General features: G+C 45.0%; 3 protein-coding genes across 3 annotated transcripts in view; 1 reads left to right on the top strand and 2 right to left on the bottom strand.

The window, feature by feature from the left end:
* SHOC1 (shortage in chiasmata 1) overlaps nucleotides 1-4118 on the top strand; it is a 55154-nt gene extending 51036 nt beyond the window's left edge. The window contains exons 26-28 of the mRNA XM_082336230.1: nucleotides 692-863; nucleotides 1084-1641; nucleotides 3994-4118. Coding sequence (XP_082192356.1) covers nucleotides 692-863; nucleotides 1084-1641; nucleotides 3994-4094 — 831 coding nt within the window. The 3' untranslated portion in view covers nucleotides 4095-4118. The remainder of the gene's footprint in view (nucleotides 1-691; nucleotides 864-1083; nucleotides 1642-3993) is intronic.
* A 4513-nt stretch (nucleotides 4119-8631) lies between these two features.
* Nucleotides 8632-14974, bottom strand: LOC309602814 (guanine nucleotide-binding protein G(I)/G(S)/G(O) subunit gamma-10). Its single transcript, XM_082336782.1, has 3 exons — nucleotides 14828-14974; nucleotides 11163-11294; nucleotides 8632-9421 (listed from the first exon to the last, which is right to left on the bottom strand). The coding sequence occupies exons 1-2, from the start codon at nucleotides 14903-14905 to the stop codon at nucleotides 11169-11171; spliced, it is 204 nt and encodes a 67-aa protein (XP_082192908.1). The 5' UTR covers nucleotides 14906-14974; the 3' UTR covers nucleotides 8632-9421; nucleotides 11163-11168.
* Nucleotides 14975-18467: 3493 nt separating this feature from the next.
* DNAJC25 (DnaJ heat shock protein family (Hsp40) member C25) lies at nucleotides 18468-26220 on the bottom strand (the record flags this gene model as incomplete). Its single annotated transcript, XM_082336780.1, has 4 exons — nucleotides 18468-19420; nucleotides 22090-22560; nucleotides 24259-24411; nucleotides 25900-26220. The coding sequence occupies 4 exons, from the start codon at nucleotides 26218-26220 to the stop codon at nucleotides 19298-19300; spliced, it is 1068 nt and encodes a 355-aa protein (XP_082192906.1). The 3' UTR covers nucleotides 18468-19297.
* Nucleotides 26221-26392: the final 172 nt, after the last annotated feature.

Here is a 26392-nt window from a genome sequence, read left to right as displayed (position 1 = left end):
AATTCATAGTACTAAGCACTTGAAAGAGCCCTAGACGTTAAGATGAAGAATTCAATTCACTAAAGTGTCCACTCTGCAGTTAGAATCATGTGCTCCTACTGTTTCAGTTGGGCCAAGTCTGGGAAAATTATAGACTGATGATAGTCAGCTAATTAGATAAAAAATGCACAGCTTTTATCAGTCAAGAAAACGGGAGGACAAACTTCCACATCAGAAGCATTCAGTTAAGATGAAGGAGCAAGTGGACAGGTATTTGGGCACTGAATATCAACTTGTGCGTGTTATTGTAATAACTGCATATGTGTAAAGCCATGTTTACTGACCAAAAAACAGAAAAAAGATCTTATCAGTTTAATTCCTCTATGATGTATGATAGGCGCCAATCCATTGGAGACACTACTTCCTACAGTCCTGGACTAATGAAAGAGAATAAAGTATATTAAGGTACTGATTTGCCTGCATTTCAAGAGACAGGCTATTACTTGCTCTGTTTATAGATTTAAGACAGGTGGCACATTGTCTACTGTACATGCCTCTCCTTCTGTATTGGTAAGTCTTTTTTTTTCTTTCCAGTACACAAAAAATTATACATCTTAGAATCCTAACAACTGGTTTAACTTTTCATATTTGACAGTGTAGACATGTACTATAAACACTCAAGTACCTTTGTTTGTTTGTTTGTTTGTTTCAGCATTTCAGTGACATGACATCTTCGTACAGCCTAAATGCTACTGCTCCACTAGAAATAGCACGGAAAGGTGCATCACTCCCAGAAAACCTGAATAACTTCAATACATTCTATCCAGATTATAACCAAAATCATCAGTCTTTAGAGCTGCTTGGTAACACACCAAACAGCACAGGTAATATCTTGAATTACTAGGAAAATGTGTCTCCTTTGAAACCAGGTGAAAATTTGAGTGCATTAGAATCTTTATCTTCTAATCATGGAAAGGTCAGTTATTCTGAGGAGACAGACTGCAATGGAAATGCTCGATGGCATCTTGGTTTTCTGTAAAAATGTAGAGAAATATGCTAATTTTTCATTCTCCAAACAGAATCATTCACATTTTTCTCTACCAGGACCATCTCATATGAATTCTGAAGCCATAATTCCTCCGTTGAATCATCATCAGGGTTGTTTTGACTCTGATCTTGCAAGCTATATGCAAACGAAGTCATGTCCTTCAGAAGTAATTATGGGGAGGAAGCAGAATTTCTTTACTGTGCCAAAGGACTGCGAAGACTTCGCTCATCTAGATGTTACGAATTCTCTTCATGTTCAAAGACAGCCTTTCAGGATGCACTACAGCTCTGATTGTTCTTCCAAAAACTCTGAAAAAGAGGATTTCTTTGCAACTTTCAGTGACTATGCACCTCAGGAGAGCTCTAAGAGTTTTCTAGAAGAATTTAGAAACACAACATTTAAAAGCCCAGAAATTCTGATTAACCAGACTTCATGGAATGACGCTTCATCCACAGGCCCATGTAATTCATTTGCATCTGATAGTTTTCTCTCTGATTTCTTGGTTGACCCAGATGAGCTTCAAAGTCTGAACTTTCACCAAATAGGTAGAGAATCTAAAGGAAAAAGAAAACAAAGTCCACCATTCTTATGGACAAAAGAAAAAAACGGAACAGGTGTGTCCAAAGCAAACAGAATTTGCTGAAATTCTGTTTGTAATCAACTGGAAACATGAGTATCTGTAAGACCAGATTTTGTATTTTCTTCAAATAGTTGTTAAATCCAATACAACCCAAGAGTTGCATGCCAGTAAGATTCCTAAATATTTATTTTCTGGTTTGAGCATAAAGACTATCAGGGGGAAGGAAAAAAAAAAAAGGATTGTGTTACTGCCATTATTTTTCCATGGTAAAATATTGAAAAGTGTAGTTCTCCAATATTGTAAGCTTCAGCCTCTTCTCTCTTTGACAGTGCCTGAAATGTGCATAATAAATATACCAGAATTATTTTAAAAGTTATGGGAAGGATTATTTTGTAAACATATGTTTGAACAAAAGGGGGAAGAAAAGACTAGAAAGTATTTTCTCTAATGGACAAAAAGTAGATTCAGCAAATTCAGAGAGTGAGATTTAGATACTACTAATGGCTTTGTTTTGCTGTTGGCATTAATGGAGAAAAAATTTCACTCTGACAACTTTCTAAGTTTGTTTCATGCAGTTCCCTTATTCGTGGAAATTTTTTTTTTTTTTTAGCTAATGTCTCCAGGGCTAAACTCTCCATCTTGAAATCATTCCAAAGCATATTTCTTCAAATAGATGGTATAGTGTGTACTTCAAAACTTTGTTTACCCTGAAAGTGTGTACAGTCCTTATATAAAAGCTTCAGGCTTCTCTTTTTTTGTAGTTTTCTTATCCTTGGTTTACTTTCTCAAATATAGATAGCTTGAGACCTTTTTTGATAAGCCGTAATATGTAGCCATGGAGTCTTAAAAGTAGGAAAGCATCACTAGTCCCTGTCAGACTAATTATTGCTGCATCGTATATTGTAGTATTTTTTTGATTCTGCTCCTTCTCTGTAGGTGAGGTGCCACGTTCTTTAAAAATGCAAGGTTAAGCTTCTTAAATAAAGTGCCTAACTCCTAGTACAGATGATTTAATTTATGTTTTATCTGTTGCTGCCTGTCGTGAAATCTCTTGGTAGTACAGCAAGATCAGCACAGCATTAAATGCTTTCGCTAATTAGATCAGACTCATTCATGAAAACACTAGTAACTTACTGATATCATTATGTTTCATGGGCTGCTTAAGGCAATTATGGAAGTAAAGAGAGGGAAAGTTAATTGGATATGGCGAACTGCTTTTAGTTTTCAGCCTATGTAAATTAAAATGTTCATACAGAAACTCCGAACAGACCTGTTGCCTCTCCATTGGGATTAAAATTGAGACCTGGAGTATTGCTGGGTAGTTAACAGTATTTCAGTAACCTGTAACTGGCACCGAGAGTATAAAATTCTAAATACAATAGTTTCAGTAGAGATCAGGGAAGATTCTTCTGGTACCACATTTTACAGTGTTCTGAAAACACTGTGGCCTCTGACTGATAAGCTTTCTGTAATACTCTTGCCCAGTAGGGCAAAGGTGTACTTAAATATGAATCAAATAAAACAAGGAAAAGTGATTTTTGCTTTAGATTTTGGAAGAATAGGCTTATTTTACTTTATTATTCACTAGCCAGGGGAAAAATAAGTATACTAAATAGTTGTGCATGCTAATGCAAAAAAATACCTTCATACAGTGAAAGCCTTTTGAAGTCCCAAATTTAAAAAACGTGAAATCCCAAGTTTAAGAAATGTATAGAGTCAAGTTCAAAAGACACACTGGGAACTCCCAGGGATTTCTTCAGGCTTCAGATCAAACTTTTATTAAACCACAAACAATTAATGCCAATATGCCAAGCCAGTGTTTCCACTGGAACAGATTAAATCCTTAGGTCAGTGTTGACGTTTTCTGAAGATACTTTTTGTAAAGACTAAACAGAATTTTCTTACAGTAACTTACTTTGAATAAGCAACTTCTCAAATATTTTATTGGAAAAATACTCGAATCTTAAGAATGTAAGTAAGTTTTTAAACAACTTAGAAACATGAACATGGCTCTGGTTAAAAAGAATTAACTTTCACAATTACTGAATATTACTGAGTGTAACATTAATGAAAAAGAAATAAGCATTAAAATCTTTACTGAAATATTGTGGTTAAGCATAGTGCAGGTTGATGTATTTATTTTGTATATCAGGTCCTGTATTGTTTTTATTAGAGTATAATATGTATGAAACTGATCGGTAGTAGTGAGTAGTAATTAATATTAATCTGTACACATTTAATTTTATGGTGGTTGGTAGTTTTCATCCAGGGCATGCTGGTTAAAGCTAAAGCCTGTTACTGCTTCTGAGAAACACATAGTTAAGTCTGCATGCGTGTTGTATTTGTAGTTTGTCATACACATATTTTCCTTCCACTTCTTTTCCAGATTCAGGATTTGCAGAAGTACCAGGCTTCAAAAAAAGGAGATTGACATATGAAAGAGTCCCTGGAAGAAGTGATGGACAAACACGTCTTAAATTCTTTTGAATGGAATGGGGATTTGCATAATACACACACTTTTTTAAATGCTTAAGCTCTTTGAAGGGAAATAAATTAAATTCAATTTTTTTGTTCATTTTTAGAGAGAAATTAGGGTTTGGGAATCCTTAGTAATTCAGGACTCTTGTGTATGTTTTTTAAATTTTACTAGTTAACTAAACTAGTTCCTTGAACCTGGAGAATTACTACTTCTCTGTTTGTTCTCATGGGTGATATAAAGGTGCTTTATCATTCTTTACACAAAAAATAAAATATGCATGAAAAAAAAACCAGACACTGACGATCACAGAGTTTTCAAGGCACCTATGTTTGCTCCCTGAGCACGCAGCTTTCCAAACTTAAAGATGGACTAGATCTGCCAGAATCTCAAGGCTGCTCATCAAGTCTTAGAGCTTTCTTGCACTTACAGCTGTGACCCTTTGTATTTGTCCCTTAGGCTCAGTTCCACTTCTTTCCTTCTGACAGCTCCTTTAGAAACCATGGGATGAGCGCCTGAACCGCCTGTGATCATCATCAAGCTACAGAAACAACCTATTTGTTTTACGGACAGCATGTGAAAGATATGTTGAAATTTAAGATTCTGATAGATTTGATCCAGAGAACTAAGCTGTGACCCTGGCTCTCCGCATGATCTGGTGGAGGCCATTTGTTGGCATCCACATTTTTCAGCCTGCTACAGTGCATCTGCAAGTAGGGAGACGAGAGTCATCCAGGAGGCAGCGCCAGATGGTGCGGGCTACAGCGGGAAGGGGTAAGAGAAAAAAAAAAGGCATCTCAGTTGCAAGCTGCAGAAGAGAGAGAATAGAAGAGTACCCAAACCCTCACTTTCCATCAAAAGATTTGGCAACGAAACTGGAAATATGTGTGGGAGCAATGGTAGACAGTAACTCCATTCTGCTGCAGGAATGCGTACACGGTTTGCACAGGCCTGCCTGCCAGCTCCAGAATGTCAGCGTCTGTTCAGCGGCCTTCAGCTGAGATGATTCAGTTTTCAAACTCACAAATCTTTTTAAGTTTGATGCAATAACAGAAAGGGGAAAAAAAAGGAAAAAAACCCCAAGTTTATGATTTATGCTTGCAGTAAAATACTTTCTTGAGATTGAGCCTTCATTAAGTGCATATTCGCTATTTCGATAAATAAAACCAGCACTTAGGGGAGAAAGTTTTGGTCTCTCAGAGAAAATGGAGTGCTGATTTTTAGCTGAGAATTTCTAAAAGCTGTGATGACAGCACTAACAGCAATTTTAGTTCACAGTAATATCCCCCCATTATTTGTACCCAAATTTTTTGCAAGATGTTAGAAAGTGTAACATAAAAAGACCTTTAGCAGAATTGCAAACAAGCTTGTGTTTCGCTGTTTTGCCCAGAATAAGAGAGAGACTTAAATAAAAATTGCAGTTTGCGTACTATTTCTGGCCCATTTTTGTGGTCACTTGACCTAACCACTTTCCATCTCTTTGCATCATGGGTTTGGCTCCGTTTTTCAGAACTGTCTCCCAGACTGCCAGGCCCAGGAATCTGCTCTTTTAAGAGCGCAGCTCTGCAAAATCCTGGTCACAGATGGCCACAGTGGAGAAAATTATAGCTGCCACTACCAAGTTATGTATTTATGTCCTGCTTTCCCAAAGGCAAAGGCCGACACCAGAACTTTCACGTGAACAGTCATGGAAGAGCAGCTCAGATAATCGACAGATCACTTTGAAAAGAAAGGCGTGTTGCCTACATTAAATAAGTAAAATTCCAGTGCTGTCTGCATTAAGGTTTCATTAGGTAGAAAAAATGTCAGTGTACGGTTAATTACTGGCAACGCAGTGGAAAAACAGGAAAAGGGCTTGCAATGGCCAGTTGTTTTTTTCTGTATTTGTTTATGACTCTCAGCCTCTCACAGATATGTACACGTTGACAAATTTATCACATGTGACACTCTCCCCCCTCCTCCCATCTGTTTAATGTGGAGGAAAATTACTGTTGCACTATAAAAAGATGCACTTTTTTTTTTTCCTCCCTTAAATCATCTGTAACAGAATTAGGAAGCAACTAATTCTCAGACAAAAAGACACAGCACAAGAACTAATCAGCAGCCCTCCATCAGCAGGCAGGGACGCTCCTGTCTCGGATCAGGTTTGTGCACCGGTGAGCGAGCAGGCGGGTGGCACCTGTGGGTGGAGAGGAGCCTTGCTGAGGGACGGTGAGCGATGACCGTGAGGAGCGGGGGCCTTGCAGCCCGTGTGAGGCACTTAGCGTGCAGATGCGTGCATTCGCTTAATTTGCCTTATCGTGGGCACGCTGCCCACCGAGCAAAGGGGTGCGGCAAGCACGCTCCTCTGAAGAGACTGGAATCCGTGCCTTCCTCCCGTGGGACCGCAGCGTAACCACCGCGCTCGCAGGTACGCCGGGGTGGACACAGGTCTTTCTGTCCGCTGCTGGTGCGGGACGCGGATGCAGTCGGGACCTGCGGTATGCTCGCGCAGCGCTGCTCCTCCGACACCTCTTGACTGTGGTGCTCCAGCTGAAAGATGCCCCATAGAGCGGGGCAGGGCAGGGCAGCCCAGAGACCACAGCAGCGGACTGGCTGGCTGGCAGCCGCTGCTCTCTCCTGCGCGCCACAGTTTGGCAGCCCCACGTGCCAGCTCAGCAGCCGCCCCAGGACCCAGCTCCGAGTGAGGACGCTAAGCAGGAAAGCCCACGCAGCGGGGGGGGCAGGGGAGAGAAAGAGATGTGGGGACAGGGGGAGGTTTGATCACAGGTGAAAGAAATAGGATGCTGGCTGTTCGAAGGCATTTGATGCATACTTTCATCCCTCTCCCTCCCTCCCTGACTTATCATAGAACCATAGAATCGTTAAGGTTGGAAAAGACCTTTAAGATCATCGAGTCCAACCGTTAACCTAGCACTGCCAAGTCCACCACTAAACCATGTCCTCCAGCACCATGTCTATCTGTTCTTTAAATACCTCCAGGGATGGAGACTCAACCACTTCCCTGGGCAGCCTCTTCCAATGCTTGACCACCCTCTCGGTGAAGTTTTTCCTAATATCCAACCTAAACCTCCCCTGGCGCAGCTTGAGGCCGTTTCCTCTCATCCTATCACTTGTTACTTGGGAGAAGAGACCAACCCCCACCTCGCTACAACCTCCTTTCAGGTAGCTGTAGGCAGCAATAAGGTCTCACCTCAGCCTCTTCTTCTCCAGGCTCAACAACCCCAGCTCCCTCAGCCGCTCCTCATGAGACTTGTGCTCCAGACCCTTCACCAGGTTTGTTGCCCTTCTCTGGACACGCTCCAGCACCTCGATGTCCTTCTTGGAGTGAGGGGCCCAAAACTGAACACAGGACTCGAGGTGCAGCCTCACCAGTGCTGAGTACAGGGGCACTATCACCTCCCTGGTCCTGCTGGCAAAGCTATTCTTGATACAGGCCAGGATGCCATTGGCCTTCTTGGCCACCTGAGCACACTGCCGGCTCATGTTCAGGCACTGTCAACCAACACCCCCAGGTCCTTTTCTGCCAGGCAGCTCTCCAGCCACTCCTCCCCCAGCCTGTAGCGTTGCATGGGGTTGTTGTGACCCAAGTGCAGGACCCAGCACTGAGCCTTGTTGAATCTCATGCAGTTGGCCCCGGCCCATCGATCCAGCCTGTCCAGGTCCCTCTGCAGGGCCTTCCTACCCTCCAGCAGATCAACACTTCCACCCAAGTTGGTGTCATCTGCAAACTTACTGAGGGTGCACTCAATTCCCTCATCCAGATCGTCGATGAAGATGTTGAACAGGACCGGCCCCAACACTGAGCCCTGGGGAACACCACTCGTGACCGGCCGCCAACTGGATTTGACTTGAGCATTTTGACCCCAATCTGAGCTTCTGATCACCTCTGTGCAAGGAAGAACAACCACGCTTCCTCTAGACTTCCGCAGTGTGTGCATGTGTCGAGTACTAAAAGAAAAACTGCCATATCCAGATAGCCTACAATGAAAGGAAGCCAGAGCGAAGAAAAGCTCTTCAGGAAGGACGTTCTCTTCTGTATTTAGAGGCACAATGCATATTGGCAGTATTATGACTCTCATCTCGATGTCTTCCTGCAGTACAGCATGCGTGAAAATCTTTTGACAAGACTGAACTGCCCGGAGGGCACTCATTGCCTCGTTTCAGTTAATATTAATGAAAATTAAACATGTGGATTGCAAACTTCTTCCTTACAGTTTCAAAATGTATAAGTGAGCCTGATAACATTGTTACTATTTACCACAAAAATGGCAAATAGCTATAAATAGGATTTTTCTATTAATATGGGTGATTTTCTAAAAATCCAACAGCAACCTTCTCTTCCCAAAAAGCCAAATAGCTTGAGGCCTCCTCCCCCACTGCAAAAGCAAAGTCTGCTCTTCCTTAAAATATCTGCTCTTTGTTACAATTAAACAACGAGTTCAAAGCCAGTAGGGAAAGGAATTTTATTTCCAAACTTCTAAAAGATTAATACAAACAATAGAAAGTAGACAAAATTAAAAACATATTAAAAAAGTTAGTTGTCCTTGTAAAAGTGCTCTATAAAAAACTGAAGGCAAATGACCAAGCACATTTCAGTAAGTTTTGTGTATTGCAAACCTTGACAATTACGCATGCAGCTATCTTTGGGTGTTCATGGATTTCTAGTGTCTGTTTGGTCACATTTTAAACACGTCAAGGAAATTCCACCACGGCAGTACCTTTACAAACACAAATTGGGAGAAGTATTACAGATTAGAAGTCCTATAAGAAGCAGCCTTAGGAATCAAGCCTGTGCTACACGTTGTGTCCAGCAGTTTCTAGTATGTGTCATTTATGGACTTAGATGCACTTGAAAAAAAACTGTAGTTCGTTCCAGGTCTTGCTAATGGAAGCAAAATTGCCCCTGGGAACATTACTGCAGTACTATCAGCATTTAGTTTTATACTTTAACAATTCACTTTTTGGATGTTTTATTTTGGAAAAGACAAATAGTTTTTACTATCATTCTGGTGTAACAGTTTACCAAGATAGGAGTAAGTAATTTGGTAAAAATTCATGTTTTTCTTTTCTAAAATGTAAACTTCTCAAGTAATATTTGTACAGTTAGTGTAGTATAGTAACAACGGCAATGATTATGAAAAGAATAAGAGTCACATAAAAACTTTAATAACATTGGCAAAAGATAGTGAAGTACAGATACAAAAGAACAAACAGATAAATATCTAGGACATTGTTTTAGCCACACAAAAGTTAGGACACAGAGAGAGACTTTTCTTGTGAAGGAAGGCAGTTGTTATTCATGTCATGCTTGAAGGCAACTCTCCGATGACCTTCCCTAGAAGAGGAAAAAAAGGGTTATTAAATGCTGTCTTCCTAAGCTGATACATTTCTCATACAAATTATAACACAAAAGCTCCTTTGCACTGATAAAAACTGAATAACCTGTGTTGGATGCTGGCATCCTTGAACATTAACTTTTTAACTGGCTTTTTGACTTTGCTTTCATTTTTTATGATCCTGGAGATAACTAAATAATAATAAACCAGATAATTGATCTATCAGCAAAAGATGACTACATGACATCTTGGGCTGAGCTAGGCATTTCTACAAGTATCATAAATGAACCATCAAACTTGTTTGAGAAAATATATTGTATCCTGTCTGGATGATGCAATCAAACTTGAATCCTAGAAATATATACATATACACACAGAGACACACACACACACACAAAAAGTAGAAATGCTGCTTCAATAACAGAAGAACACATGCAACAGTCACTATCAATTTTATCTTATTTGCAGGAAGAACTAAGGGTAGCACCTAAATTAAGAAAATCTGCTTGTGCTTTCCCCCCCCAAGAAGTTTCTCCAGAAGAGCATCGCATGCTCAGTTGTTCTCTCTCTTCAGGTTCAATCCTGTTTTGTCAAACTTATGTAGAAACAATCAAAACCATGCTATCGAAAGAGGCACAAGCACAACTGCAAGCTCAGGAACCCTGGCAGCAGGGAGGGGACGATTTTACAACTAGTTTATGTTCTAGTTTAAATGCTGCCCTTACAGAAAACAGTCACTTTGACTTCGATAGCACTCTCGAAGAAAGAACAGAATTCAGTGGTTCCTCCTCTCTCTGTAGTTTTTTCAGCTCTTTAGCAAGAACTCTTTTTATTTTTTCTTCTAAAGAAGAGTAACCCCTTCTGAATATCCTACTTCCACATTCGTTTGTCATGCAGAAGAAATAAGATTTTCCCACAAAAGTTATGGTGTGATCCTGCCCGAGACTACTAAGCACACACAGCCGTTCTTCCTCCTGCTGCAGTCCCCGACATCTGCGTGGCAGATGGGAGAGACAAGAGATCCATCCGTCATGGAGCTGGATCCCCACGATTTGCAGACGCTGGACGGTCACCCACCCTGCAGGCGTTAGGCAGGTGCAAGCGATGCAGAGCGCTAACGCAGGCAGAGTTTAGGAAGCGTCTCATCCCTCAGACCCGTGCTGAAAAGGGTCGCAAAGGATGTGATCACAGATTGGCTCAGCCTCTCTGCTTCCACCGCTTTTGGTGCCGTACCAACAGTAACAACACAAGGAGCCTAAGGACAGACACAGCCAAACGAACGGCAATATGACACTGAAGAAAAAAATGTATTTTAACAAGGTTCTTGCTTAAGCGGTGAGCTAGTCATCAGAACACATGCAACTGCCACAGCTTTGTCTTACTTCTTCAAGCTGGGTACATGACTGGTTTTAATGTCAAGCACAGCCGTGTGCCACAGACAGTTTTTATTATTTTGGAGGCTGCTAATGACCCTAGAGCTGCTCCAACACAAAAACTGACCAACTAAAAAAAAACCAACTCATAAACGAAACACCTCTAGATAGAGCTGTAGGAAAGAGACATGCTTCAATTGCCACACCTAAAAGAAACAGAAAACAATTTGTAGAGCCGTCAGGGAAGCGATGAACGCTTTGCTACCAAGAACTCGACATTCAAACAACTATCACCACATGCCCCTGTCCCTCCTAGCACTTGAGTTTCAAACCAGAGTTGGTGCCGTGGTATCTGTGATGTTCTTACCTGGTTTCAGAGCAGAGCACAGGATCGGGGTTCTCGAAAGGGATTGCTCCCTGCGGGAACCCCAACAAGCAAGGCATCTTTGCAGGCATTTTGCATGCAGTACTGCTGGAGTTCTGCAGCTGCCTGAGAGACCTGTGTAAAGGAAAAAGAAAAACAAATCCAGAGAGGAAACTAATTCATTCACAAGCATCTATTAGGCATTTCCTCTTGAAGAACCATTATCAAACAGAGTTGGAGAGCAGCCAAGTCAGCTCTTGGATTCTAAACCGCCGAGTAAATCAGCACAGACATACACTTACAAAGCTCCAATGAAACACGCATGAAATACTATGCCAGTGATGCGCCAGAGGAGTCTAGAGGACTGAGGTGCAAGTGCGATGGAATTTGTCCTCATTAAAACGCACAGGGCCGTGGCCACAATATTTTCCAATCTACTGTACTGTTTTCAAGTTTATATTTGAATTCTTATATCCTCAGATAATTTATAAAAAGGATTTTCATTCCAAACTGTTACGCAACACAGAGCGTAACAAGGAACAAAAGCAAAAAGATGAGGATGAAAAGCTTTTTAAGTCCAAATTGCCACATTCCCCTGGCAGTGAAGTGAGAGCTTCAAGTCCACACTGGCCCCCAAAGAGGACAGCCCAGAGCTGCAGAACAAGCCCAGGAACCCAAAGGCAAGATGCCTCCAGCACTGAACTCCCCTGCTCTCCCTGTGGACGGCAAGTCAGTCGTGTGCCTGTGTTTTTGAAGGAAAACATAGGGGAATTCCCAACTTCTCAGACACGCATTGGTAACAGCTGCAGGGAACTGTCCACATCCATGCCGTCTGCTACATTTTTTATAAAAGGAAGTACTGAGCATAGTGGTGGGAGCACAAGTTCCCCTCTGACCTCACCTCTGCCTTCATTACAGGACCCCTGAAATACTGATTTTTCTTCCCACGCAACTTTGCAGCGTTGCCAGCAGAGGGACGAGTCAATAGCCAGAAGGACCATCCACGCTTCCCAGCCTCCCGATGGAAGGGGCCACCCAGGAGCCCCGATGGGATTTTGGTTCTGGGCCGTCCCATCTAACAGCATCTGGAAGCGCCTGGGAAATCCGGCCTAGCGCACAATTTCGTTTGCTGTTTCGCTGCTGTCCTGTTCGCCACCTCCCAGCTCTCCTCCAGGACACGCAACCTGGTAACCACCCGAATTCACCCGGCAGCTGTCAGCGTTTCAGGGAGTTGTTAAGAGAAGCATTGTCCCCACAGCCTCCCAGGTTCTCTTGAGTGGCGTACAGGGAGAAGGACCAGGATCAGCAAGGATCCCTGCTGGTCATTGGGCTTTGTCGCTCCTCCCTTCCTCGAGGAGAACCTCTTTCTGGAGGCTGCAAAGGTCTCCCACCCTGCCCAGCCCCTCGGACCCCCTACAGCATTAGCACCCTTGCCTCAGCCGCAGTGCTGGTACGTGACCACGCACCACAGGGCTATCAGGCAGAGGGGCCACTTGCCAACATCGATCAGGCCAAGGCTGTGTGGAGCTTTTTCCTGGGAAAACGAGGAGAGAGTCGTTCAGGGCAGGGCTTGCCCCGTGAGCACAGCAGTTAGCAGTTCCTCGCTGCGTCTCCTTGCACTTTGCTGCCGAACTCTGCAACACGTACTGAGCTACGAGTATCCTGGTGCTCCTGGAAAGATACAAACCTGATTTTTGGCATCGGCGTGAGAATTATCCGTATGGCAGCAGACTGTTGTTCTAGGGCAGATCTGCCTACTCCTCGCCCTACCTACGCCCCTGTAACATTCTTCACTCCTGCAGTTCACACAGAAAGTACAAGGGTTTCTGCCGTATTTCATCACAGGACAAACACGCTCCTGCGGCAGCCTCCTGCGTGCAAGATACGTGTGGGTACTTCTTTCCTACTTCGTTTCCTCTTTCTGAAAATATTGTTCCTGTCTGCTTTTTTAGCTGGCAGGGTAAACAAAATCACCACGGGAACTTTGTAGTATGGGATGTATTTTTAACAAGCCTTTCATATCCAGCTTCCGTCTGAAAAACACATTGTCTATTCAAAGTAGCCAAAACAACGTTTTCTCCCATCTCCGTGTCTGCTAAAACTGATCCAAGTGGGTTTTCACCAGCTGAATATATTCCTTGCTGTTTTTACACTGTATGTCAAGAAACCCTAGATGATGCTTTTTATAAGACATATTTTTAATCATGCATTATTTCAGTTGTGATTATAAAAAGACACAAACAAGTTCCTAGAACAGCAGACCTGGAAAGTGACTGCTGTGCACAATGCTGCAAGGAAGGTGAGACCGAGGTCTTAACCAAGGCCAAGCCTCCCTCGAGAGCAAGCAAACCCATAATACGCAGCCTTCAGAGGTCCAGCTCCAGAATATGTTACCGCCACAAAGTAACCCCCAATAAACTACAAACTCTATCTTTCATACCCCCTCCCCACCCCCAAAAAAAGCAGGGAAGGGATATATGCCTCAAAACGAGCAGGAACAGAGATCCAGGCTACTGCTGGTGGAACAAAGCAATCGTTTCTGTGTCAGACAATATCCCTCTGGCCACAAGGGCCTGCCTTTCTACTCTGCTTTGTGCTGTTTCTCACAGATCCCCACACATCATTGCAGTGATGAACTACAGTCACTTCTAGCGAAGCAAACATCTGCCGACTCCGTATCTGCTAATAAAATTTAGTAACATTAATGAATTGATCAGGGCGATGTCCAAAAGCCATAGTGGTTTCACCTTGCAGTGGGCACTTCAAATTTTCACCAACCCCGGACAGGAATAGGGAAAAAAGGTATTGTAAATTATTTTTAAATCAATTAGCGAAGTTCCTGCAGCTCACTATACTGGCACTGTCGTCAGACGAAGGAAGCTGGCCTTTTGTGACTGGCCAGAGAAAAATGGCGAACACACGGAGGTGATGAGAGAAGAGGAAAGCGCAGGATGCAAATTAATTTGACCTTCATCCCTTCACAGCCTATGCTGGATTTTGTGCGTGGCTGGAAAGAGTCGTTTTCACGAAGCAGTAGTGGACCCCCCGCCGCCTGCCGGGAACCAAGAGCGGCCTTGGACAGGGCTGCATGGGTGAATCTGGGCTGCCGGGGGGGGCGGGGGGGGGGGGGGGGAACCCAAGAACAAACAAACAAACAAAGCCCAAAGCAAACCAGCAAGCCTCCGGGGCGAGCAGGTGAGAGGACCGCCTCGCCAGCCCGCCTTTGTCTGGCGACGCGCAAGCAGGCGGCTCCGGCACGCGTGGGAAGCCGCCTCCCGCCGGCCACGGCCGCCCGCGGGTGCGGGGCCCCACGGCGGGTGCGGGGCCCCACGGCGGGTGCGGGGCCCCAGCGGGACGCCGCCTGCCCCGGCTGCGGGGACCGCGCTCCCGCACCGCGCCCGCCCCTGCAGGAGGAACGCGGCGCCGCTGCGTTATCTATCGCCGCCCCTGCGTTATCTATCGCCGCCCCCTCCCCCGGGGAACGGCGCTTGCTCCGCCGCGCCCGCGGGCCGGAGCCGGGGCTCGCAGCCCGCCGGGGCTCGCAGCCCGCCGGGGCACAGGCGCCCCTCGCCCCCGTCCCCCCGACCGGCTCCCAGGAGGGGGCAAACGGGGAGGCGGCGGCGGCGGCGGCTGGGCTCCCGCCGCGGGGGCCCGGCGCCCCCGCTCACCTTGATCCTCTCCACGGCCGCCTCCAGCTTCAGCTGCTCCACCAGCCGCTGCATGGTGCTGAGGCTGCCCGACGACATCCCGGGCGGCGGGCAGGGCGCGGCGGGCAGGCGGCGAGGCTCCGCTGGGCTCGGCCGGGCGCCGCTCCCTCCGCCGCCGCCGCCGCGCCGCCCCGGGGAGGGGCGCGCCCCCCCGCCCCGCCCTCGGCACCGCCCTGCGGGCGGGCGGGCGGGGCTCCGGGGGCAGAAACCCTTCTTGGTTAAAATGGGGGGGACGGGGGGACGGGGGGAAGGGAAGAAAAGGAAAAGAAAAGGGGGGAAGGAGAAAACAACGGGAAAAGGGAAAAAACGGGGGAGAAAGGTGAGAAAAAAGGAAAAAGGGAACAAAGGGGAAAAAAGGGGGGAAGGGAAAAAAAAAAAACAAAAAAGGGAAAAAAGGGGGGAAGGGGGGAAAAAAACACCAAAAAAAGAGAAAAAAGAAGAAAATGGGAAAAAGAGGGGGGAAGGGAAAAAGGGGGGGGGAAGGGAAAAAAGGGGGAGAAAGGGGAGGAAAAAGGGAACAATGGGGAAAAAGGGAACAATGGGGAAAAAGAAGACAATAGGAAAATGGGGAAAAAAGGGGAAGAAATGGGAGGGAAAAGGGAACAAAGGGGAAAAAAGGGGAAAAGGGGAAAAAGCAAAAAAAAAGAGAAAATAGGAAAATGGTAAAAAGGGGAGGGAGGGAAAAAAAGGGGGAAGGGAAAAAAGGGGGAGAAAGGGGAGGAAAAAGGGAGCAAAGGGGAAAAAAGGAGGGGAAGGGGGAAAGGCAAAAAGAAAAAAGAAGAAAATAGGAAAATGGGAAAAAAAGGGGAGAAATGGGAAGAAAAAGGGAACAAAGGGGAAGAAAGGGGGAAGGGGAAAAAGCAAAAAGAGAAGAAAAAAGGAAAATGGGAAAAAGAGGGGGGAAGAAGGAAAAAAGGGGGGAAGGAAAAAAGGGGGATAAAGGGGAGGAAAAAGGGAATAAAAGGGAAAAAAGAGGGGAAAGGCAAAAAAGTTAAAAAAGAACAAAAAAGGAAAATGGGGAAAAAGAGGGGGGAAGAGGGGAAAAGGGGGAGAAGAGAATAAAGGGAAAAAAAGGGGAGAAAGAGGTAAAAAGAAAAAGGAAAAAAGAAAAAAGATGAGAAATGGGGGAAAGAAAAAGGGGAAAAGGGGGGAAAGGAAAAAAGCAAAAAAGAGAAAAAAGGAAAAAAGAGGAGGGAAGGGAGAAAAAGGAAAAAAAGAAGAAGAAAGGAAAAAAAAGAGGAGGAAAGGAAAAAAAAAGGGGGGTGGGGGGGGAAGAGGGGAAGAGAGGAGAGAGAGCTCCTAAACGTCCCACAAAGATTTAACGAAAAGCCCGCTCTGCCCACAGGCAGCTGTTGGGCTCAAACGGCTGCCAGCGTTGCTGCATCCCCCCCGCGCTCTTCATCATCGTTTCACCAGTGGCCATAAATAAGTCACTTCAGTTTCTGGCAGGGGTTTGCCAGCCATCAGAGTTTGCTGGCCTGTTAAAAAGTTGGCAGGATGAAGCTCGTAGTCTCAAACGACTGCTCTGAACCCAGGGACAACCAGCCACGGACCTGCTGGAGCCACAGTCAAAGCCTCAGCATGGTCGTGGAAAAGGCTCGCGCTGAACGTGAAAGGCCCTGGCTCTACCTACCTTTTGCACATTGAGTGAAACGCATGTTTCACCTTATATACACTATATATTTGAAAGTACACCCGTGCTACAAAACAGATGCAGTTCTTTGAAAAAAGCTGATAGGAGGTAAGGTGGCTCTTCTCCAAGATCCTATGACCTTGCTGCACTTTCCCACGCAAAGATCTCACCGCTACCCAGTACCAACAGTACTTGTTCGTGCAAACACTTCTCTCTGAAGTCACCTCAATTTACACTGGCTTTACTGGGTATGGTATTGTAACTCTCAGCAGTCTCACTCCCGCTTTTTTTTTTCTTACGTATATAACCTCTTTGTCAACTTAATTTCAAGATAAAATAGGGCCTGAAAGTTTATGCCCAAAAGGCAGACGTCATTTAGAACTACAGTGAGATGCTAGGCTAGAAATGCTCAGCAGCCTCAGCTAAGGAGGTGTCCCTGCAATGCTGACAGCTTTGTAAAGACACACGAGCTCTTTCTGTCCCCCATCACGGAGATGTGACTGCAGTGTCACTGCCCAGCAAATATTTGCTGCAACCCATGATTTATGCCTGCGTCTGGTTATTTTCAAAGGGCTGATATGTCGAGAAAAGAGGGAACTCCGAGCTGAGCCTGCAGAATGGCTCATTTCCAGCAGCTCGTACAACACCCGCCGACTTTCCCTTCTGCTCGCACTCGGTGTCAGGCCACAGTTTCACAGGGACGGGAGACCTTTGCCGCTGAAAGGCAGAGCTCTGTCCTCCCCAGGGACTGCCCCTCCGCTGCACCGATTCCCTGCCGCAGTGTCAGGCCAGGAAATTAATCCTGATTAGAACTAACCTGAACAAAAAGGGAAAACAGATCTGTGGTTTGACTGCTTTTGCATAACCCAAATACTCGGCTCGGGAGGGAAAGGATGGAGCAAGATGAGGCAGAAGAGCAGCAGAGCTGTTAGCCTGAGAAACTGTGGCCACGGGTTTAGATCCTCTTGCATGCACTTGCCTGGTTCTTTTCCAGATAAAACTGTTGTACCTAATAGCCAACGCCGTTTTACCTGTGCTTACCTTTATTCCCTTTGTTTCTACCACAGCAACCTAATCGTCCCCCTTCTGCTCCTGCAGGAGGCCGACCGTCTTCTGGGGGACAAAGCAGCAACGCACCCCAGCTGCGCAGCTCTCCCACGTCACGAACGTCTTGGCAGCGTCCCTGCCGCACCACCGCAGCGTCCCCAAGATTACGTCATGAAAGCAAGCACAGCTTATTCTAGGTACCTTAACAACTTTTAGGTTTGAATTGACCGTTAAAGACAAAGCAAATTAAGTTTATAGCTACACTGCATGCAGCAGAGATGAAGGACAAATCCAGCAGTTCCTCCTCCATTTTACTTACGTGTATAGGAGTTAGCCATTTAGTATAATGCTTCCAACATGCTTTTGAATATTTATTGTTTTAAACAGAAAACTGAGATGACATTACAAGAACTAGCGAAAACTAAACTAGCAGAAGAGGGATGGAGAACAGAAACTCTTTCTCAAAGAATGAGGAGAGGTCACCTTTGCAGAATCAGAAACGTCTTCCTTCAAAAGTTAATCAATAAGCATTTGAAACTTTTAGCTATTGTGAGCTTTGGCAGGAGCAGCAAGTTCAAGAGCTTCTCTCCCAGAACCAGTCTCCGCAGAGGCCAGCTAACCTAGCACCATCTTCAGCAGAAGCACTGCTGAGGAACTCGCTTTGACAGATGTGACAAACGGTGGCAGCAGCCCCACGTGGCTACGCTCCCCGCCTGCCCCGTCCCCAGTAAAATTCCTGAATAGAAACATGTAACAGAACCCTTTTTACCAGCAAATCATGGAAATTCTGACCTGGGCCGAGTTACAGAGGAAACCACAGCGTGCTGTTGTGCATTATTTATTCCAAGTACTCTGAGGTCTGATCAGAAGAGATAAAGAATACTTTAGATTTAGAATTTAAAACAAATTCAGTACGTATATTATATAAACTTTTATTTACATAAGGCATCAAAATTGCCCTTTTTAACAAAAGGGTCATTGTCCCTTTTACCAATACTTTGGTGAAAGAAATGTCACATTTAGTAGACTAATATTCACTGGTATACTTGTTCTGAACAAGCAGGTACAATCCAATGTACAAGATGAAAAACCAAACGCAGAAGTTCTAACTGTACTATTCATGAATCACTCTGTAGAACAAAGAATTAAGGCTTGTTTGCATCACGATGATGATCAATCATGCATCATTTATTCCCACAAAGAATAAAATTCATTTCCAACTGGAGCAGGAATAGCAAAAGAAGTAGTCTGGTATAATCCCCATATTGTTTACATCAAAAAAAAATTTGGCATCTTAGAAATTAGATTGAAAAGCAGGGGAAAGAGAGAGGAAAACAGAAAATGGTCCTTGCTTCAGAATCCTTTATAAGCACTTCCAGTGTCCATGTGCAGGAACCCTTCAGTTTAAAAGGAAAAACAGGACTTTCAAGGACTGATCTAGAAACATTTTCAGAAAGACTAAAGTTATGGTTCCATTGATCATGAATATGAAATATGTAGAGAAAATACATTGTCTGGAATAATGAATTCCACACTGAGATCCCCAAGTAAATGGCATATATACATTGAGTTGAGCCTGTTTAATAGGTCTGATTTATAAAAATGGTAAACCTGTATTATTTTTTCAGCCTGATTTAGTAATTCCTGAGTTTTAGATCGCTGCTGAGCCACAGCAGACAAAACTCTGAATGATGTAGTGAAAAGTTTTGCAAATCACTTTCAACAATAGCACACATTTTGTTCAGCAACATTCAATCATCAATAAAAGTCAGTCTTCCGGGTCCTTCATTTTTCATCCACCTCCGATATCTCTTCCATCGAGGATCCATGGCCATCTTCTTCTTTAACTCCTCCTCTTGTTCTTTTTTATAGACCTGACAGACAGACAAAAGTTTTTAATAAGGTTGAAGAAACAGCTTAAGTGAACCTCTAGAGGGGTGCAAGCATTCATAGTTCAACCATCTGCCAGCTTATCGTTCTTACAGAAGACTGAACTGCAGCATAGAACCAGAACTTGACCAACATAAAGTGCAGGAGTACCTTCAGCCGAGGCGCCTACAGGCTGTAGTTGAGATGCTCTCCATTTTTGCTGAGAGCAGAACTACCTCCTTGTAAGACGGTGCTGCAGGCTCCAAAACTTTTTTTTTGCTAAACAACTAGATGCTCATGCATTCGGCAAAATAAAATTTACAGTAAAGAACTGCTAACGCTCAGAAACCTAAATTTTGAGTCCCTTCTCGGCACACATAGCGTTCGATGCAGTTGCTCAGCTCCTCACTTTAGGTGTTTTCCCACTTTAAAGTCATTGTCTAGATAGAACACTGCTATGGAACTTTTTATTCCTGGTGAAGTTTCTCAACTAAGTGAGTATCTCTGCATTAAGTACTGGCAGTACCACATGATAAGTAATTACATTCTGTCAAGAAATGGTGTCACTGTAATGAAATCTACAATTATCAGCAAAGTCAAGTACCTAAAAAAAAGCAACAGCATCTGCATTTTTATTCTGGAAGGCGGTTTATGTAGATACAGCCAGTGTAATTCTCAACACCATACACGTTTATGTCATCTCAGTGTCCCTTGACTTCTTCACGGAAGGGAATTAAATTTAAGGTTCTCCTATGCATGAACGAGATTTTTAGAATATTATAGATGGCTTTATAAATACACCAGCTCAATGTTCAGTAATCATACAGGTTTTAAGAATTTTTAGGAAAGCAACAGAGGAAAAAAAAAAAATATTGTGGAGCTCCATGATGTACCCACGTATTGAATTCTCGATCTTTCCCACCCTAAAAGGACACTGGAAAACTGAACAATATGCAGATAGGCATCTCCAATGATCAAAGAACAGCGAAGCTTTTGGGGAGAAACACCTATGCATATTTTGCAGCCTAGAAAAGACATGGAAAAGTTTCAAGTAAGGATATGGTAGCCACACACAGGAGCACAGCTAGCACGAACAAAAAGAATAAAGCATTATTGTTCTCCACTTCCAATAAGACAAGAACGAGCAGGTGTCTGGGTGGCCTCAAAAAAACCCCCTTCTACACATATTGCTGAACTCATGGCCAGATGGCACAGCAGACTGAAAAGTTTTAATGCATTCAAGGAGTGACCAGATAAGTTTACTAAAGAAAAACTCATTAAAGCAATTACGTACAAAGACACCATTTCCTTTTCAGGGAGTCCCAAAGCTGCAAATTATACTGGATAAACATTGCTATATATGTGCAATTTTCATGTATTCTTCACTAAAAATCAACTACTGGCCACCACAGGAGACGACTTTGGGCTAAACAGACTTCACTTCTGGCAAATATAGCTCTTTTATATACAGTGACCAAAACATCACTAGTTAGAAACAGCATGGATCGCAAACCATGTCGTTTTTTCTCTACAACACCAGGATATCCGTCCTATCTTACTTTTTCCACGTTAACATCTGCTTTGACTAGTAACATTACTCGATCTTTGGACTTCCAGATTGTTTTCTAGCAAACCCATCATAATTCAACATGTAGATGTACCTGTCGGCTAATCCTTTCCTTACATTAGCATCAATTTTACTATCTTCCTCTTCCAGTTTCTAGATTAATCCACCCCTGCCTACTTCTAAAGCATTCTCTTCTCTTTGGTGACCTGCCAGCAGCAAAGGCAGTTCTGCCACCGTCCCGTTTCTTTTCCCAGCGTATGCAGAGCAGCAGCAACATCTCCTCTTCCCCTTAAGCAGGCCAAGTTTGTATTCTCAGTTTTTCTTCTAGGAACGTCCCACCCAGATGGCTCACAGATGAGCTTCTGTGGAACAATGAAAGTGTTTTGTCAATCTGCCACTCCCCGTCATCCCAAGTCATTCTGGACTGCAATTCCGTGCTGTGGTTAACGTTCTCGCACTGCTGTCACAGAAAGCTTAAAAAAAAAAATTACAGACGGACTATTTAGTAACTGGCTATCCATGGCAAGAGTAGGAGTTTTGCCCAATGGTATTTCATATACCATCTTTACTTGAATAGGTATACAGCACAGCAAGAACAGTCCCTGACTCACTGAAGGCCAAAGAACTATCAAGGGACAGTTTGAAAATAAAAAGAGCTAGGAATTAATGGCTTAGAAGACTGGTGGAATAGGAGTTTCAGATGATCCAGGTAATCCTTATTACAAATTACTACAGTTTGGAGAACAGTCTTCCAACTACTGTAATAACTTTGTCATACCACATTGTTGTAAGAAAGCCTTTCATCAGATTCAACTAGGTCTTGCACGCACAGATTCCCTAACAACCGCAGGTGCATGTCCCCTGCCTGAGCAAATCCCCGCCTATGTCCACAGCCATGGTCAGGAGCTGCTGTCTACCAGTCCATGAACATAACAAGTCAAAAAAACCACACCAAGTGGTTGTCTAACAGTTCTCAATCTAGAAAGCAACAGCTAAAATTGAAGCAATGCTTCACACAGCCCCGTCCCAAGCACCTTCACAAAATAGCTGTTCTTACTCTGGGAGTGCTGGGTAACTAACATTACCTTTTCCGCCAGAGATACCCACCTCATAGTTTTCTCGTATCCACAGTTGCCGTTCAAGAAAGGTCTCTTTTTGATGATCTTCTAGGCTGTCAAACTGAGACTGAGACATTTTCATGTACCTTCGTATGATATACAGCTTCTCTTCCACACCGTACTCTTGCCCTTTAATAGTGAAACAATAAATCCACCAACAGTACCAAACTACATATTTGCACAAGTAAAAAGGGGCGAGAAGGATCTGGAATAGAAGGATATCATATATCTTGGGCTTCTGATAACCGCCTTTTATATCAATTTTATTTTTAATAATGTCTTTGATGATTTCTTCCTCCTCTTCACGAATTTCTTCCTTAGATCGCCTGTTCTTGCCTTTTTCTTTACTCTTGTTGAGTAAACCTTGCTGCCTGGCAATCTCAGTGGCTTGTATGCGGTATTTTGGCACTGTAGCTAGGTAGTTGATAGCTTCATTGTAACTACTCCACCAGCTGAAGAACTGTAATTGAAGAACAGTACAAGTAAAAACCGTGTTTTTAAACAGACACATTCCTATTTGGAGGTTTGCCAGGAAAAAAAAAAATAATGCTGTCATACACCTTTAACCACAATTACATTAGAGCAAGGGTAAAAACTGAAGGTAATAGTACTTCCTCTGCAGTATTATAGAAGCTACAACTATTCCTCCAAACTTAGTAAGGCACCTGGAAAACAGACATATAGATGTCTGTCTCACAGCAATATACAGCGATGAGGAAGGACAAGCAGACACTGTTCAGATCGGTTTTGTTCATGAGAAGATGATAATCTCCTGAAGCCTAATGCTAGGCTGCGCTGGCCATTCTCAGAAGCCCCCTTGGATTTATAAAGGAGCTGGTGTATGAACTTTTCACTATAAAATTTTTACCCATTTAAAATAGTTAATTAAACGTGGATTAAGTACGTGAAAATCTCATTAGTCTGACAGGATCAACACCCCTCTCTAATCTCCAGCTACCCTCTGAATTTCAATGGGGGAAAAAAAAAACCCAAACCCACCCAAATGAACCAGAAACATAGTGCCTGGGGTGAACACGTCTTATTGGGGCAACTTTTTTAAAAAAAGTAGCATTTCATACCATTGACCAAGACAAAGGGCAGACATGTAGAAATTATACAACCTTAAGAAAGGTCAAGAAGCAGAAACAACAGAAAGCAAGAGAGAGGCAAATCAGTTTATGCAGACATTTACACTGAATTTGCAATCATCTGGCAGCTGGACTGCCGGAAAGTGAGTATCTCCACTTACAGCCAAAATAAGAAATAAGAAGTGAAATGAAAGTCTGCCATTGGAAGTAAGTCTGAAGAGAAATTAAGTCTTTGGCTGCATATGCCACTGGAATTTATTATTCCAAGCTCTCAAATTCTGATCAACGTATTTTTGTTTTAACTTCCAACATCCCACTAAAAAGTGAGCTATCTGCACCACAGAATAAGCTGTATCTTCATCTCTTAAGCTTTCTGGGTATTTTTAATGATGTTTTGAACCTAATAGATGCTAAAGGAAAGAGTTATGCACCTTCTTCCACTTAAATATTTGTCAGCAATAGCAAAAGTTTTCTCATCTAAAACACAGGCTGTCTTCTTGACCTTGGAACTACCACCTTCAGAGCAAACTTTGCTGAACCGAATTCACTTCTCTCCTGACTTCACTGTGGGCTTTAAAATACACTGCAATGTAAGATTCCCATGTAAGATTAGTAAACTCCTGATATTCAGTCCTATCATCTGAATTGAGTCTTGAATTTAGTTTGCAATTAGCCTGGTTTTTAAAAAATTACGTATGCAGTTTGACAAAGTGACACACGCTTATTTGGAGCACTAGTCCTGCCTGTGCTCAGGAGCAGGCTATTCTCAGTAACTTCTAACTAAGTAACTAAGTAACTTCTTTAGAAAAGCTGCACTTGTCTCTATGAAATCTCCTACCATTAAAAGAAACCAATCTCTACCTTTGTCCAAGGTACCAAGGGCAGTCAAAAATCTCAGTACACCCCGAGTTCAGATTTGTTATGGACACCACACAGAAGTTTACCACAGCGGGTAGGAACGGGCCTCCTCACTAACACTGTTTAATACCTGGCACGTTATGAGAGCTGCAGATACTTCTCTTCCCATTCAGAAACGCACTGAGCAGTATCACGTAAACATGAGATTTTACCTGAAACACGGAGATGGCACACACCGTAACTAGAATCACTATTCTGACATCCACTTTAGGTGCCAGTCTCCTGCTGTAGTAGTGATAATAATGCCTGTAATACTCTTCGGGATGATCCAACATGTAGTCATAATCTTTACGTGTTTCTTCATCCTGCAGGATGAGACGAAAAGCATGCGTAAGTTCAGACTCCTGCTTTCACTTAATCTGTTATAGCCGTGTTTTACACCTCATTAATGACCACGCTGCTATAAAATTTGCAATAGCCCGACCAAGTATGAAGCACAAAAGAAAATCTTTGGTCCTTTTCTCATATTCGCAGTTCATTTGTTCTCACACTCATCTGCCCACACACATCTGACATATGTGGTCTTAAATGCATAAGCACGCACTGCATGAAGACATTTAATACTGAAATAAAGACAGGCAACTGAAATCCACATAATAAGTATTTTTAACTTCCGAATGGGAAATCCAGATGGACTAGAGCTAGTAACTATCGCTCAGGAGAAGATTTTCAGATGAAGGACCTATCAAGAGATTGCCCTACAAATCTTTTAGAATTAGCTTACAGGGCTGTGGAATCCGTCCAATGGAAGGCCATTTCAAAACCTCATTGTTCTCATTTTCTTGGAGTTTTTCTCATTTTCACTCATGTAATTAAGAGACAAAAAATTTAATTTTGTCAGCCTCAATTACATTCCTTTCCTACCCCTCCAAAAAATTCCCTTTTTCCCTCTGTTGCAGCCTTAAAACCCTTACAGGTTTCTCTCTTTCATTCCCGAGTTGCATGTTCGCCAAGCCACGCGTTTTGCCCTGATAAGCCTCCCTTACAGATCCCATAGAGTCAGTGTTACTGTTTTGTTTCAAGGTATACCGCTAAGATAAAGCCCAGTCGGTTCATTTTAAATACGAAGGGATTTTCAAGAGAACAAATTATAAATACCAAGGGATCTTCCAGGCAACTGTATCCCCTCCCCGCACTCCTGGACTGGCTATTGAGGAGGGTTTTTAAGGGCTTTTTCCCCCCTCCCTGGCTGCTGGTAGGAAGCCAGCGGGCTGAGACCACACAAAGGCCGGCAGAGCCGATGCCGCGGCGCGCAGCAGCGCGAACCCGAGAGGCTGCGGTCCTCTCCCGGGGAGAGGGCGCCGGCGAGGCGCGGAACCCCTCCCGGTGGGTGAGCCCCTCTTCCCAGGCACGCCGCGGAGGCGGTGCAGCAGCGGCGCGGCAGCCGCCGAGCGCGGGCCGGGGGGGCTTATCTACCTTCCGGCGTCTTTCCAAGCCACGGTTTTTCTTCTCGCAGCACGCGACGGCCGGGTTTCGCTGCCTGCGGTTCACCCGCCCGCGGCCCGTGCGCACGGCGGGCAATCGATGCACCGACGACGCGGAGAGGAGGGACGGGCTCCCCGGGGCGCCGCCTCCCTTCCCGAGAGCGGGACCGGGACCGCCGAGGGAAGCGGCGGCGCGGGCAGACGCGACGCGGGGCAGGCCGCCCCGCCGGCCCGCCGCCTGCCCGCCCGCCCCGCTCCCCGGCCCGCCGCCGCCCCCGCGCGGCCCCCCGGGGCGGCCCCCTCCGCCGGGCCCCCGCGCTGGCTCTTACCGGAGCGGCTCCGGCCGCGGCGGCGGTCCCGCTCTCTCACCTTGAGCGTCTCGTAGGCGGTGGCGATGAGGAGGAACTTCTCGTGCGCCGCCTGAGCGCCGCCGCCGCCGCCCGGCGCGGCCGGCTCCCCGCGGTAACGGTCGGGGTGGTACTTGCGGGCCAGCTGCCGGTAGGCGCGGGCGATCTCCGCCTTGCTGGCCTGGCGGCTGACGCCCAGCACCTCGTAGCACACGCGCCGCCCGCAGTACAGGCCCTCCGTCAGGCCCCGCGCCGCCCGCGGCAGCAGGGCCGCGCACAGGCACAGGCAGAGCAGCCACCGCCGGCCCGGGCCCGGGCCCGCCCGGCCGCCCGCCGCCGCCATCTCGCTGCCGCCGCCGCCCGGGCCCGCGCCGTGCGCAGGCGCTTGCGCGCGGCCGGGGGGCGTGGCCGGCGGAGGGTCCCCTCAGGCCCCAGGGGCGGGAGCGGCCGCGGGGGGCGGTGTCGCGACAGAACGGCCGTCGTGACAGAGCCCGGGCTGGAAATTCCGGTCCTTT

The sequence above is a fragment of the Platalea leucorodia genome, assembly GCF_965183815.1.
Source record: "Platalea leucorodia genome assembly, chromosome: Z".
In the NCBI taxonomy this organism is placed as follows: Eukaryota; Metazoa; Chordata; class Aves; order Pelecaniformes; family Threskiornithidae; genus Platalea; species Platalea leucorodia.
This window is presented reverse-complemented; position numbering and strand designations above follow the sequence as displayed.